This window comes from Aristolochia californica, unplaced genomic scaffold (assembly GCF_029961685.1).
Source record: "Aristolochia californica isolate CCGP_79_NKW_82.1479 unplaced genomic scaffold, dmAriCali1.0.hap1 SCAF_5, whole genome shotgun sequence".
Lineage (NCBI taxonomy): Eukaryota > Viridiplantae > Streptophyta > Magnoliopsida > Piperales > Aristolochiaceae > Aristolochia > Aristolochia californica.
Genome location: NW_027182214.1, coordinates 1221975 through 1236959, shown reverse-complemented (window position 1 = coordinate 1236959; position 14985 = coordinate 1221975). Strand labels below are relative to the sequence as shown.

Genomic DNA, 14985 nt, shown 5'->3' with positions numbered 1-14985 from the left:
ATGAAGCTAATAGAAAAGTGGGAACTCATTCAAATGTTGGCTACTCCAAGAGAACTCATCTTTATTTTTTTAGTTGAATAAAATAGAAAAAATACTCTAAATATTTATTTTACTTTTAATTTAAATACTAAATATGCAAACATATCAAATACATGATAGTTGTAGATTTTAACTTAGGGTTTAAATGATTAAGAATTTATAAATTAATTTTGAAGTAGATGGCATAAATTTGAAATTCAATGATAATTAATAGTTAAATTTATAGTTATATTATTTACTCTAAATACTAGTTAATAAACATAAATTAAAATATTTAATTTAGTGTTAAAAATAATTAAAAATTATATATAATTTTTATCACCATAATAATATAATTAATACAATTTTGAGATATTAAATGGTTAAAATTATTATTATTATATATATATATATATAATCCAATACGAAAAGTCATTTGGTGCAACATACGAATTCGCTATCTTAGTTGTCCGATCATGATAAAATTAAAATGTAGAGGCCCTAAAAATATAGAATTAAATATATAATTAACTAATTTTTAGTTAATATCTAACAAAATGATGTTATTTATTATATTTAATCTAAACTTTTGAAAATTGCAGGGCATTAGGCAAGAGAAAGTGAGAAGGTTAGAGAGGAGGAAGAGGAAAGTCATAAGTTTGAAGATGACTAACTCATTGTCCACGAGCAATTGATCCCTTCCCGCGGACTTGTGAGGACAACAAATCCTCTAGTGGACATATCCCTGCTTCTCTCTCAACTTTGGTGAGAACAGTTTCAGTGAACCAATTCCTTTGAATTTAATTAGTAGCTCTTTGGAACAGCTAAAGCAGTTAAAATTCATTTACATATCACCCTTCTCAGGCCTCACCTATTGGGATTCTATCTAGTTTACTTGTTTTTGTATATTTTTCGGTTTAAGTTGCTTTTCTTCTGTAGTGTTTGGATGAATTATTTTCTCTCCATTCGATATTGACGATTTGTTTTTTTTTTTTTTTTTTTTTTTTTGTGTGTGTAATTTTCTCAATAGATCTTTAAGCTCAAAATGAGAAGAACGTTCAAAGTTTCATTGCGATGATGGGTGACAACTTTTGATTTCATTAATGATTAGAGGATTAAAAAAACAAAAAAATATGTTTTATGAATTTAAATTGATTTTAAAATGTGATGGACTGTGATATACATTGCAAAATCTGTCATTTTGGTGGAAATCAGATTCTCAACGTTTGAGCTCTGAGTTTTTGACAAGAAAAAAGAAAAGAGAAGGAAGAGAAGGGAGAGAAAAGATGAAAATCGTGCCAGTACCCTGCTTGGAAGACAACTATGCCTATCTGTATGTCTTCTCTTCTTAATCTTAAATCGAATTTTGTTAGATATTGATGGAACCCAGTTTGCTGTTTTTCTTTTTACAACTATCTGATTTTTTTCATTTGGTTTTGAAAGTATTATAGACGAGAGTTCCAAGGAAGCAGCGGTGGTTGATCCAGTGGAGCCGGAGAAGATTCTGCCTGTGGTCAAAGAGAATGGCGCTAATCTCGAGCTCGTTCTCACTACTCATCATCACTGGTAGTCGTATTTTTTAAGTTGTTTCTTAAAGGAATTTTATTGGGTTTGTTATTAGGTTGCTTTGTTTGGTCGGTGTCCATCTTCTTTGCGAAAGTGTTGATTAGAGTTTTTGTTGCGTGTTTTTTCTCTCACTAGGACGGTTGACTTGGCTGTCGAGCTGTTCTTTTTTCTGTTATTGAGCTTTCGAGGATTTTGGAATTGGTTTTACTGTTTGTGATCGAACTGCTTAGCTAAGTTTTCATTCTTCTGGTTTTCTCCAGGCGATTGAGAGATTTTTTTGTAATAAGCATACTGTAAAGCTCATATAGGAGCTCCGTTTTGTTTTTGGTGTACCGGTTCTAATGTCCAAGTGTATGTGCCTTCTGCTTGATCATTGCTAATTAGTACCTTGTTTTTGCTTGTTAGTTCCCAGTCTTTAGGATTTTCGGTTAACTAAGATGCCTCATAGTAGCATTATCATCATCAGATCGTTGTCCCAGCTTTGCTGGGGCTGACTACATCACTCCCCTCTCATGTTGCTCTATCATTTGCAAGCTTCATTACTTAGTTTGCCTTCTTCAGGTTTTTCCTCACAACTTACTCAATCACTCTTTTGACCTTCCATTGTTGTTTCCCAGATCATCAACTGATATCCCCCTTTTAGTCTTACACAATTACGCTTCAGCTATGCCCGTACCGTCTCAAATGGCTTTTTCTTTTGAATGGTTGACCATTATATCAGAATTCTATATTATCCTCTTTCACTCCATCCTTTTGAATGAATGATGCCAGATAGAGAAAAGTCTCTTTGGGATATAACTAGTTCTCAATCTGCACTGGACTTGCAACCCTTGAATTTTGTCACTGGATACAATCAGCAAACGGTGAAATCCTTGGCTTGCCTCCAATTTTTACTCTTCTAAATTTTTTTCATCATGTGCTAATGATGTCTGCTAATGTTCCTTGAATCCTAGTTCTAAAACATACATCTTTTGTCTTTATCATTAACTTTTTTTTTAATTGACTTGTGGAGGTTCAAGTTTTTTTTTGTGTTTGTAATGTTTCAATGCTCTTTGTTTAGGCAGAATATTTGTTGGCCTTTATGAGAATACCTCTCTTCTTCTAGGGATCATGCTGGTGGAAATGACAAAATTAAGAAGTTGGTTCCAGGAATTAAGGTTTATGGTGGCTCAGTGGACAACGTGAAAGGTTGCACAAATAAGTTGGAACATGGAGATAAAGTTTCATTAGGGACTGATGTGAACATACTCTGCCTCCACACTCCTTGGTATGTTTGTTGCTTTTTTCCCCAGGTATGTGTGTAAACACACTGTTACACTTGTATCACATTGTTTGAATGCAGCTTAACAACTGCTGTTTGCTTAAGAGGGCCATGTCCTGTGAATTTTATTTGAAACCTTGATTTCACAGTTGATATTTTGATTAAGGGTTATCATCATTAATATATACAAAAAACAAAGATATCTATAAAAACTAGAGGAAGAAGAAATTTGTTGTGTGTAGAATCCAGTTTCTTAAATCTGGCAAAGCAGTGGTCTTCCAGGATGTGACAGTAGCTGTCTTGCTTCAACAATATTTGGAATACAAAAAAAGGACAGGAAATTGTGGCTGAAAAAAAGGCAAGTCCAGTGTGAGAACCTTACTGTTTGCCATACTCAGTTGGACTGAATTGAATTTCGCTGGATTAATTGGGTTTTATTAGCGACAAGGCGAATCTACTGGTAAATGCTATATATTACGAGTATATGATAATATATATATATATATATGCCCTATGGTCTTTTAGAATGAAAAGAAATATGTTGCTGAAATCCGATTATCTAATGTCACCCAATTTTCACTTTATCTAACTATCTTTATGCTACACATGTAACCTGCAGCACATCCACCATATGGAGTTGGAGCATATAAAAAAGATTTAGAAGGATATCTCTCATTTGATGGTTTTTATGTGAGGAATTTGCAATTTATTGGGATGATAGTAGAACTAATATAGTGATCATGAAACTTTTGTATTGCTTTGTCTTACATTGATGTGACCTGCTAAGAAATACGAATCATGTTTATTGCTTCATTTCTCTTCCATCAGCCACACTAAAGGTCATATAAGCTACTATTTGACTAGTAAAGAGGAAGAAGACCCAGCTGTATTCACAGGTGATACACTTGTAAGTGATCTCTCCTTCTTGAGAATGCATTGGAGTTTCTTCTTGCTATTATGTTGTATATGATTTACTTAAGCATATTGATAGTGATTAAGTTTCACTTGCCTCGTAGTTTATTGCTGGCTGTGGGAAATTTTTTGAAGGAACAGCTGAACAAATGTATCAATCGCTTTGTGTAACACTGGCATCACTGCCAAAGCCCACTCGAGTCTATTGTGGCCATGAGGTAAGCATTTTTTTTTTTTTCTTCTTGAGAGCAAACATTAGTAATGCTAGACTGGTATCTCTTTTTCACTTCTGAGAAAGGCAGCTTCCAATAACAGGATGTCTGAGAATTTTGTAGGGGTGAGTGAGATCCTTGTGTCTCTCCTTTGGGTATTGAACCTTAACTGTAGGGTGCTTCATTCCAAACTCCTGAGCTTGGTTAAGTTCAGCTGTTATTGAACATTGGTTTTCGTATAACTCATCACACCAATTTCACTAAAAAAAGTTTATCATCTAAGAAATTAATCTGCTGCTTATATTAATGTCCTTGTTGTCACAAAATCCTTATAATTAAGGTGCATTTTGAAAAGATTTAATCATGGAAACTAACTAATTCCCAAAATGTTTTCTGTTCAGTATACAGTCAAGAACCTGCAATTTGCATCGACAGTTGAACCAGAAAACGAAAAGATAAAGCAGAAGCTCTTGTGGGCTCAACAGCAACGACAGGCAAACTTACCTACAATTCCTTCAACAATAGAACAAGAGCTGGAGATAAATCCTTTCATCCGTGTCAACCAGCCAGAAGTACTGGTAAAACCTTAGATCTCTCATGGATCCTTATTGTGCGTGTCCTTTAATAACACGATGTGTGCATGACTCTGGAATCAACTTTTGAGCTCACATGCGGCTTGCTTTCAACACTCTCACATGTATCGTCTCCTTTTTTTTTTTTTGACAGTGGATCCCTTGGTTTTGAAATCAGGCACCTATCTGGAATCTATCAGGTGTTGGGATTGATAATATAAATGCAATGTTTTATAAAAACTCCCTGTTTGATTACAGAGAGAATGAGATAAAAAAGAACTGGGAGAAATATTGCATTAATGATAAATAAACCCTGTTTGATTACTGCCCTCTCATAATTCTTTCTTTTCTCTTATTTATGTCTAACCAAACATGGGCTAGGAAAAGCATGGACTCACACTTTCTGTACACTGTACAGGGTAAACTTGGTTACCATTCTCCTGTGGATGCCCTCAGAGAAATAAGGAGACAGAAAGACAACTGGAGAGGTTGATGAAGCAAATCCCTATGACTTAGCCATAATTTACCAGAAACTTAAAAACAAACAGTTATGTGAACTTTCTTGAGGCACTCTTGAACCCGTCTGTAGTTTTTGTTGTTTAAACTGTTACACGTTACTTCCTGGAACCTGGACACAGAAGTAACAAGTATACAGGTTTATCATCTGGATTAGGCATCAAACACAAACCGACTAGATGTATTGATGCTCTGGTTCAGGGCACAGTTTGTTTCTATTTTCGACTTCGGACAATCAACTGCATATTTGTGTGGTACTCCCTTCTTTTTTGCCGGCCCTTGAGCCATCTGCATAATGTTGGTGATCACCTCTCCCTGCCTTGTTCCTTTTTAAAACTCAGATGGGATGAGGCTTGTCTGCTCCCTACTCTATCAGGAGACTGTTAAAAATGGCCCAGTTAAAATGGATTCAACTTGTTATAGATGAGGATTGAAATGAGTATTTATTTATACACTGCACCACACTGCTGCCTGGCTTCAGGGAGAAGTTAGAAATTCTGAACAAGCGTAAAAGATTGTTCTTTTCTTTTGTGTTCCTTGACTGTAAAACGTCCACTACATCTGATCCTTTTCATTTGAGCAAAATGTTTTATTAGATAAAAAATCGACTTCAAATATCATTTTTATAGATCGAATGTAACATCCTGATATCAACCTCACAGAATGAGAAATTCTTACATCACTTAAGCATAAGAACAATTCAAAGAGTTTAACCGTCTTTGCGGGGAAGGAAGAATTCCGCACAGTCGAGGGGAGATTGGCGCTAGCCAAAGAAGGGAAAGTGGCGAGGCTCCCTTCTCCGTTTTCGCTCCCTACCAATCCCATTCAAATCCCATGGTCTGACTGAGCGCCAATTAAAGGAAAGACACAATTCATCCAGAAGCAGCCGCTCACCACTCGGTTGCTACAATTTTTTTTGTTTTTTCTTTTTCTCGAAGAATAAGAATGGTGTACCAGAAAGTTGAATATACACAAGCAATGGAGAAAGAAACTTCAACCCTGGGCGGTTTCTGTCATGGTCTTATATCTCTTGATTGTTGTAGTTCATCCATCAATCTCAATGGAATTGACAATTTCCTCTCTTACAGCTCGCCCACCAGGAGAAAAGTACAATGAAGTACAAAAGTTGTTCATAGTACACAAAACCATTACAGAAAGAGCAATTCCTTCAAAGTTCAAACAGGTTGGTAAAAACTGAACCCAATAGAGCTTTGCCTATGATATATCTCTCACTGTCAAAAACACTGTCAAAAGAGCTTTGCCAATGATATATCTCTCACTGACTGAAATTAAAACTAACTAGTCTTTTAACCAAACCAACAAATGTTAATAGGACAAATCACAAATAATGGGTTACAACAGGTAATAAATCCAATGAATAATCTATCATTTCTAGATTTATAGCAAACATATTCATTGCCAAAACCCTAAAATACAAAAGGCCAAAACTATACCTGATATTCAAACACATTCTTCTTTTTTCTTTTGTCAAAAAAGTTTTCACGAGTAAACTCACGAGTGGCCAGCTTGGTTATAGGGTCCCTTCTATCGCTTGTAGAAAGCTCTGTCTGAGAAATATGGCAAGCTGAAAGCATCCTGTCACATTGGGAGTATGTGGGCTTCCCCTCACATAAAAAATCAGGTCCTCACATCCCTGTTTTTGCCCGCTTCATACCACTGGAATTGAATGGAGAAACACTACCACTTGGCCGAGGGCTTTCTTCTCTAAAATTGGAATTTATTAGCGCTAGCTCCCTTAGTTGCTGCCTCTTATAGAAATCTTGAGACTCATCCTGCAAACGAGTATTTAGAATTAGTGAATCCACATCTGGTGTCTTTTTTGGTCTTAAACTCTTAGACAAAACCTCCAGAATGTCAGTTGGCATCAGTGAATGCAAGTTTATCTTAGAAAGGTATATACTTCTGGAAAACAACTAAAAACCATGATAAGCGCTGAGAATGAATTTGGAATCAGAAACGAAAACATAGTAAAGGTGGTAAGCATTTTATATCTCACACTAGTCTTTAGCATCTTTTGCTTTGCCAAAGTGCAGTTAATAAGTGTATCTAGTAAGTTAAGGCTAACAAATTTCTTATAAAGCCCTAGAGACACTTCTGTGAACAACACCCTCAAGATACATACAATCTTGGTTAGATGCTCAAAATATACATAACACCCTTACCCCTTCCTTATGGCCTCTCTGAACTGAGATTTTAGGTAACAAATGTCTTGATTTTACTTTGCATGCAATGTGCCAACGAAATTTAATTAATTAGTATCAGGAACCAGTAGCAGCATGGAAAATTTAACACATCTGCTAACCATTGTTTATTACGAATTAAATTTTTGCTAAATGGCAGCAAAAAGAAAAGGAGAGTAGTTCCTTTCTTGAAGTATAACAACTTCAATATTAGGAAATATAATGCCTATGATGACCTCCAGATGGTTATTTGTAAGAAAAGAAAAATACCACAGGTTTAAGCAGTTCTTCTATAATTTCTTGAGCATGTCTCAGCCTGGTATCAACAATATTCGCAGGCAACTCGGCCTCAACCAAAATGTGAAGCGGTTCATTCAGATGCTCGTAGCCTGGTCTTCCTCTCAGTTTCTCCTCCTAAAATATGAAAATTCACATAAGTGAGATAATTTGCATCCAGAAACTCAGATTTAAATTTTTTGAATATTCTGACTAACTTGAAATTATACATAAGGAAGAGATGATTTCAGAAGAACAAATAGGCGGGTAATTTCTTCCCTCCAAGGTCAAGCAAGCAAATAGAAAAGTTATTTATAATGTTGAAATACACAAATCTGATACTAATGTAGAAGACAATGCCGATAGATGTCTTTAGAGAATTCACAAGACATCAAAGGTGACATAGGGAGAAGAAGATGAGATTCATGGAAAATTTTATCAAGAAAGAAATGAACAAAGATGATAAAATTATTTTGAAGAATCACAAATTTTCAGCAGGCATTTATGGAGCTTCCTTAATGAAATATCATTTCCCATTGTTCTAAAAATGAAAATGAAAAAAAAAAAAAAATCAACATGGAGCATCTAAATGGGATAGCCGAAGTTTGATAGGCCAGGGTATTCATTTACATCAATTTACAGATACAGTTGCATAACTTACTTCAGAAACAAATATTCCATCAATAAGCAATATAGTTCAGTCTTCAACGCTCACTGAAAGTTGTACTCTCTAAATGGAAATTCTACAACTACTCAAATATCTACAGGTGGGAGTTCTATAATTAGCAAGTTGAAGACTTTAAGCTGTAATCAGTTAGTATTTAAAAAAAAAAACTGTAATCAATTCATAATTACTCCAGATATTTCTCTTCAATAAAAGTACTAATCACTCACAAAACAGATTAGGTTTATTTAAGTCTTTGCAGGAATTAATTTTGGGGAATATCATGCATCTGTATGAGGTGCTAGGCATAACTACAATTTGAGATTATCAGCAGGGTTATTGCTATCGAATATTTAAGGCTTTTTTGTTTAGTAGAATTCTCTTCTCGTTTTTCAAGTTTCTTGGCATCTCCCTATCACTTCAACATTCACTAACAAAAACATTTTTTTAGTTCACTTGTAAATGAGAAGGAAATGTTTCTAAAAAATGCTAAGCTTCAATTTACCTCTAAATCCATCTTTTACTCATCAGCACCTAATTTTGAGCACTTGTCAGCAACCAAATGAACACAGTAAATTTACCAAATAAATTTTCAGAGGTTTTGACAAAGGGATAAAAACTTGAGAACCATTCACAGTCAAGAACATGTTCAGGGGCCAAAGAAATTGGTATCCAAATGGTTACTCACAAACAAAATACAGCAAGTAGTATTTTACATGCAAAGCATCAAAAGAGCATGCCTAATCTAGTTTGCGGTCAGTATTTTGTTCCTACTCTTCTATAACACAAGTACAAAAATGTACTTGAGCTCAAAGAGCTAGTGGTCCAAGCCTAAAAAAATGGGCACCCTTATCAGAAGCATATTTCATTTAATATTGTCACACCTTAAAGCATACAAACATGAACAAATAAACAACCTACAAAGAGCATTTCAGTTGGATTTTGGTCACCTTGCCAGGGTCTTTTATTGAACCCTTCCCTCTAATGTACACACGACAGCCTGTAGAAGCTTCCACCCGTTTCAGTGAATTGCCTCTTGGACCCAACAAGCGGCCAACAAAATTAAACTGGAATTATCATATAGAACGTGTCAGTCTGACTACCAAAACAAGTAATATCAGCATTTAAAAAAATTGATTGCAACTTGGTCACAACTTCATAGAGAGCTCCAATAGATCATGACTTCTCTGCAACATTAAGAGGATAATGACAGGTACTTTTCATGTCATAGCGGCCACCATATCTCTGTAGCACATGGAGCATATTAACATAGGAGATTGGCAGAGTATTCCTGTAAGTTAGCAGTCATTGCGAGTGCAGACTCAATAGATCCTCATCACCCATAACAGAATCTAAAAATGAGCTGCTTGCAAAGCTAGTGGAAAGTGCATAGCACTTCAGGAAAATCATGATAGTTGCACAAATCATGTGATCTCTACACATCCATTAGTAGAGCAGAAGGCAATCTACATAAATAATGTGGATGGTTGATAAAATAGCCTTCCATCCATCAAACATAAGACAGATGAAGGATTTGGGATGCCTGCTTTACATGCTAATTCTTGTTATTTCGAAACACTTTTACATGCCAAACCAGTATCTTTTTTCTTAAGAGTAAATAACAAAGAAATCAAAGAGTAAGTAAACTAATAAAAGTAATAACAGGACATAAATTTCTAAACTTTGACCTCCGATGACAATAAGATGGAGGCCCTACATCATTTCAAATGACTGTCAAGTCACTCCAATTAGACCACATGTGGGTCACCATTTATGATTCATATAGCTCAAAAGATTAAGGCAAGCATTCTAGTTAAGTTTACATTTTGGTCAAAGACATAAAGCATACATTAGGATAGGTGTCAACGGGAATTTCCAACCGCAAAATCTTCTTGACAATGTATGAACTTGGGCTTGCTGGTGCACCTTGCCAGTCCATTGTCATTCCTTGGGGCAGACCTAGCCTCTGTTAAAAGCAACAGACATTCAGTCCATTCATAACTAAAGAATACAAACAAATTAGCATCCTCAAAAGAAGAAATTTAGTAGGATTATGTAATGGCTTTATTTTTAATAACCTCGTCTTACTTTGATATAAAAATAAAAATAAATAAAAGGGACGCACTCTTCAAATTGCAAAAATGCATATGAAAGTAGGCTTGCTTCCAAACAACTAACTCATGTTGAAGAAGACAACAGATAAAAAAACCATGACATTGTAGGATTTATAATTAGATTTATGCTACATCAATGTCTTTATACACCTTCTCTTCTACTTGGGAATTGAAATGTCATTATTAATGGGTATACCTAGGTTTAGTTTGCTACAAAGAGGAGCAAATAAAGTGAGCTGATGACATACAGTTTATCAACAAGGTTAGACAAAATCCAACAAATTGTTATAGCCTCTATCTGATTTTGGAGTTTCTTCCTCATGGTAGTGAGAAATAATTTCCACATTTTGGAAGATAGCAGAAGTCCTAACATCCACCGAAGCTACTGGCAGCCAAGTCATCTCACAGAATACACCAACCTCATTCTTAATAAATTCCAAACACGAGTCCAATATAGACATAGGAATAAAGTCTCGTGAGGATGTTTCAGTGCAGAGTGAAGAATACCTTCCTCTACATAGAATAAGCAGAAAATACCTGTCTCTCAGGTATGGCTACTCCTAGACTTGAGCACCTGAAAAGTCAGCACAGTGCTCAAGAAGCACCAGCCAGACAGACATTCTAATTATTTATTTTGTTTAAATACTCCATTTTTTACCTATCAAACCCTGCCTCCAAACCATCCTAAGTAACCCACTTAAATCAGCTCACATAGGTTACCCATTACAAAGTTGTAATCATGTCAACCAAATTAACTATGGAAGCTCTTCTTTCCTGCTCAAAACCATAGAAATCGGATATAAAAATATTAGCTATCTCAAATCCAAAATTATACTCCAATATTTTAACTTGTAAACCATAGCTTTCATCTTCAAAAACATGTAGAAAGGTGGACAAGATATCAACAGCATCTTTCAACTGCCATCATCACATAATAATAATTGTTTTTGAAATTGATAATAACAAAAGTAACAGACGAAGATCTAGTACATGTACAAAAAAGGTGAATTTTTCCAGTTACCTCCTGAGGGAGGCCATTCCAGCTTCCTAAACTAGTTCCTCCAACATTTGGGATAAAATTTGAAGCCAAGGAGCCTGGACTTGCATGCTGCAGCCGGTCATAGTTGTCAAACCCTTGGTTGGAAACCATACTAGAGACCCGTATAATCTCTGTCAAACAAGAAACAGAAACAGAAACAAAAAAGTAAGATTAACAATAAAGTTTCAGGTACAGAAATCGGCAAAGGGAAAAAACAAAAGGATCCAAACATTGTCTAAAGCAAAATCAGAGGTCAAACACTAATGCCATCTATGCAGTTAGTATTCTCTAAATAAAAGAGTACAAAAAAATATTAAATGCCAATACTGATGCAGGGTCCCAAACATCAATTGGATGGCTCATGCAATGAATCAGTTTTTTAAATAGCCCACTCACTGTATCGATTTTTGTAATGGCCCATGCATACCCTCAGGTTTAGGCTTAAAATCCTAGCTGGCACCATTTGAGTAGGCAAAATCAGATAAATGGTATGGTTCACAAATTAGACTCTAGATGGCTGTTTCCAAAAGAAAAAACAGATCATGCTTTGGCCATTGTTGGATCAATGAATCTATCATCGAGAGAGCCATCACAACAGGCATATGCACAGTTCAAGCCCCATATTGAGGATTTTCAACCAAGGCTTTCGTGCTACACATTAAGATATAACTGGATAGAAAGTGAGTCAACATAAGCGCCTAAATAGCTCAAAGAGTGACAAGATATCAGCTTACCATAACATAATCTTGTTGCACTTCTCGACCGGGTTTTGACATTGTACTCTAAAGAACAAGAGTTCCTCTTTCATCTAAAATAGAGACTGGGTTTTGACATTTTACTCTAAAGCACAAGAGTTTCTCTTTCATCTAAAATACCTCATTGTAAATGATAGGAAATTATAAACGGCTAAATCTGTGCATGAAGAAGCAAGCGTTTGTGCACAACAAGGGTATAAACCTAATGGTTGCCTTTGTATTACAGTGATCATTATAACGCCTCTTGTTGCCAAAGTTGTTTTCTCCTCAACCACAAAAAGAAAGGGGAGAATAAGGGAATGGATTATGGGAATTTCTAAGGGCAGTGCAAAAATGATAATGCAGCAGTTTGATAATTACTACATTTGAGCAAACAACCTCAAGATAAGTTTTAAAAGATCTCAAGAGTATTTGGAATGCCAAACTTATTGTCACAGTGCAAGCACATTTGAGTCGAGCAGAGTACCCGTTACTTAACCGAAGAGTACTTGTTTCCCGAGCAAAGATGAAATTTTTCTGACAATTGCATACTAACTACAGATTTCCAACGCCAGCATAGTATTCATGAATGACAAAGGAAAGTCGGTAACTATCACAAAGTAAAAGCAGCAGTTATTTCCCAAACGACTAACGTGACAAGATATAGTAACACTGAAAGCAGTTCTTTGAAGACCAAAGAAGAGATAGGAACCGCCAATAGTGAATGTTAGCACCATTTTCCAATCTGAGGATGTAATTAACCAAAACCTAAATAAAAAAACTCCACTCAAGACACGAAACGCATCAAGAAGTTCAGAACACTCACCCTGATTCAATAAACGGCTGCATATAGGAAGAACCTGCATGAAAGGCCCAAGCTTCTGATGTTCTGCCAATAGCTCTGCCAAGTACTGACTAAAAGAAACAATACCCAAAATTTTCAAACACCCAATTCAATCAAACATGCACCACGAATATCAGAAAACAAACAGGCCCCACAAAAAAAGAATGCAACTCTTTCGGTGTTTTTGCAGCAGTACCTATCGATGTCGGGGGTGTTTCGTATTTGTGGAGAAGCAGCTCTTGCTGGAGAGAAGGTATGTGAGTATAAACCTGACATGCTTTCGAGACAGATAAAAGGGTTTTGCAGAGAAGAAAAAAAGGAGAACAAAAGGAGGGGGTCGAGAGAACCTGTAAAGGCACTCTGTTGGGTTGCAGAAAGGGAAGCGAATGGGGGGATTCTTTCCCTTTCTACCCTCCAAGAAAGAAAAACCACCAAGAAGAAGAAGAAAAAAAAAAAAAAGTAAATTGTATAGAAATGAGTGAATTGATTTCTGCTCTCTCGCAGGTTTAAATAGGTATGGGGTTTTCTGTGCTCAGTGATAGAGGGAGAGGCAGAAATACAGAGACGTGGATGTGAATTTACAGTGTGAAAGAGTACCGAGGCATGCAAAAGCGGCGGAGAGGCGATGAAATCCAGCGGATCGGGAGATAATACCCGACTATATCTTGTGGTGAGAGCCTCCTGAGAGTCCTATTTTGGGCCACAGCGACCGATGGGCGTTAAAACGAGAGAGAGAGTGACTAATATAGAAAACCAGGGACGTGATCAAATGAGAGAGGTTTTATGCTAAGAAGCACATGACAATCTTTTAATTGCATTTACTTTGTTTTTCTTATTTAAACCCATTTTCCACTTGGCAATCTTCTTATATTATTAAAATACTTATAATTATTCATAATTCCTAATTTTAAATTTTAAATCATAAAAAATATTAAACTCATTATATTAAATCAAATCAATATTTGATTAAAAATAATGATATTTGTAAATATTAATTCACTCTAATACTTAAAAATCTTATTATAAAGAGTGACAATATTTCTTAAATAATAACTAGTTCTATAATTTTTTCAGCTATTTTTTCACATTTAAATTCTTTGTGAGACTCAGGGAGAAATCGAGAATCAAAATAGTGACTTTTATGTAAAAAACAAAAAAAAAAACTCAATTCGACCCTAACAACAATTTTTTTACAACAAGAACATCGCATCAAATACTACTTTGTCTAACATCATAATGATCCAAACTTATGCTTTCTCATAGCAATAAATATTATAAATAAATCTATAATATTTCAATTCTTATTGAGTTAATCAAGAAATAAACACTATCTTTGGTCGAGAAGCGATCGGTCTAATTATATTTTCCTAAAAAAAGTTTCCAGTGAATCTCTCTCTCTCTCTCTCTAATTTATTAACGAAAATGCATTTTCAAGACCTACTCAATCAAGGCGATTCACAGGCATCTAAAAATTTTCGGTTCCCAGATCTATGGAATCAAAGATTATTCGTCGATCAATCCAAGATTAGATATATTAATAATAATTTCTAGATTTATAAAAAATAAAACCATTGAGTTATATATCTCTTCTCATTGGGAACTTGTGAGTTTCTCTCTCTAGATAATAAAAAAAAAAAACCAGCATAGGATTCCATTCAAGTCTATTAAAAGGCATCGGACAATGCACGTTGAGCCTCACATGAACAAATGTGGAGGCTGCAACAAAACATTTGGAACCTCTCTATTATTAAATGCCACAAATCTGTGCATCCCATATCTACTATCTAAAAGACAAGACTCAGTTGGAATAAGAAAAGAAAAATAAACATTTTTTAAAACCCTAGAACCATGGGCAACCATCAACATTGGAAGGAACAAAAACCCAACTTTTGTTCAATTATTTAAAAGGATTTCGTATCCTTCTTTGATTTCTTCAGAGGAAGGAGTAGACACCATACCTGACAGGGCTTGTTTATGCCACCACGAGAAGGTGCATCTAATTTTTAATTTCGGGGAACAATCCAATCCAGTATCAACTGGCTGCAAGCTTAATGTG

General features: G+C 35.4%; 2 protein-coding genes across 2 annotated transcripts; one reads left to right on the top strand and one right to left on the bottom strand.

Annotated features, from left to right (window-relative positions):
* Positions 1-763: 763 nt before the first annotated feature.
* LOC137966042 (hydroxyacylglutathione hydrolase cytoplasmic) lies at positions 764-5353 on the top strand. The gene is made up of 8 exons (XM_068812497.1): positions 764-783; positions 1234-1351; positions 1462-1584; positions 2690-2851; positions 3674-3752; positions 3862-3975; positions 4371-4547; positions 4960-5353. Exons 2-8 carry the CDS (start codon positions 1305-1307, stop codon positions 5032-5034), a joined length of 777 nt encoding a protein of 258 aa, XP_068668598.1. The 5' UTR covers positions 764-783; positions 1234-1304; the 3' UTR covers positions 5035-5353.
* A 536-nt stretch (positions 5354-5889) lies between these two features.
* On the bottom strand, positions 5890-13524 carry LOC137965692 (KH domain-containing protein At3g08620-like). The gene is made up of 7 exons (XM_068812004.1): positions 13126-13524; positions 12912-13000; positions 11334-11482; positions 10048-10164; positions 9149-9265; positions 7529-7672; positions 5890-6850 (listed from the first exon to the last, which is right to left on the bottom strand). Exons 1-7 carry the CDS (start codon positions 13203-13205, stop codon positions 6704-6706), a joined length of 843 nt encoding a protein of 280 aa, XP_068668105.1. The 5' UTR covers positions 13206-13524; the 3' UTR covers positions 5890-6703.
* Positions 13525-14985: the final 1461 nt, after the last annotated feature.

What these genes read in the sequence shown, in the direction of transcription:
- LOC137965692 (XM_068812004.1), bottom strand. Translation starts at nt 13,205, where the DNA reads ATGTCAGGTTTATACTCACATACCTTCTCTCCAGCAAGAGCTGCTTCT. An exon ending in GGAATGGCCTCCCTCAGGAG is followed by an intron (nt 10,165 to 11,333) that starts GTAACTGGAAAA and finishes TGCTTTTAACAG; the next exon opens with AGGCTAGGTCTGCCCCAAGG. An exon ending in CAATAAAAGACCCTGGCAAG is followed by an intron (nt 7,673 to 9,148) that starts GTGACCAAAATC and finishes TTCATATTTTAG; the next exon opens with GAGGAGAAACTGAGAGGAAG.
- LOC137966042 (XM_068812497.1), top strand. Translation starts at nt 1,305, where the DNA reads ATGAAAATCGTGCCAGTACCCTGCTTGGAAGACAACTATGCCTATCT. An exon ending in CTCACTACTCATCATCACTG is followed by an intron (nt 1,585 to 2,689) that starts GTAGTCGTATTT and finishes CTCTTCTTCTAG; the next exon opens with GGATCATGCTGGTGGAAATG. An exon ending in GAGTCTATTGTGGCCATGAG is followed by an intron (nt 3,976 to 4,370) that starts GTAAGCATTTTT and finishes TTTTCTGTTCAG; the next exon opens with TATACAGTCAAGAACCTGCA.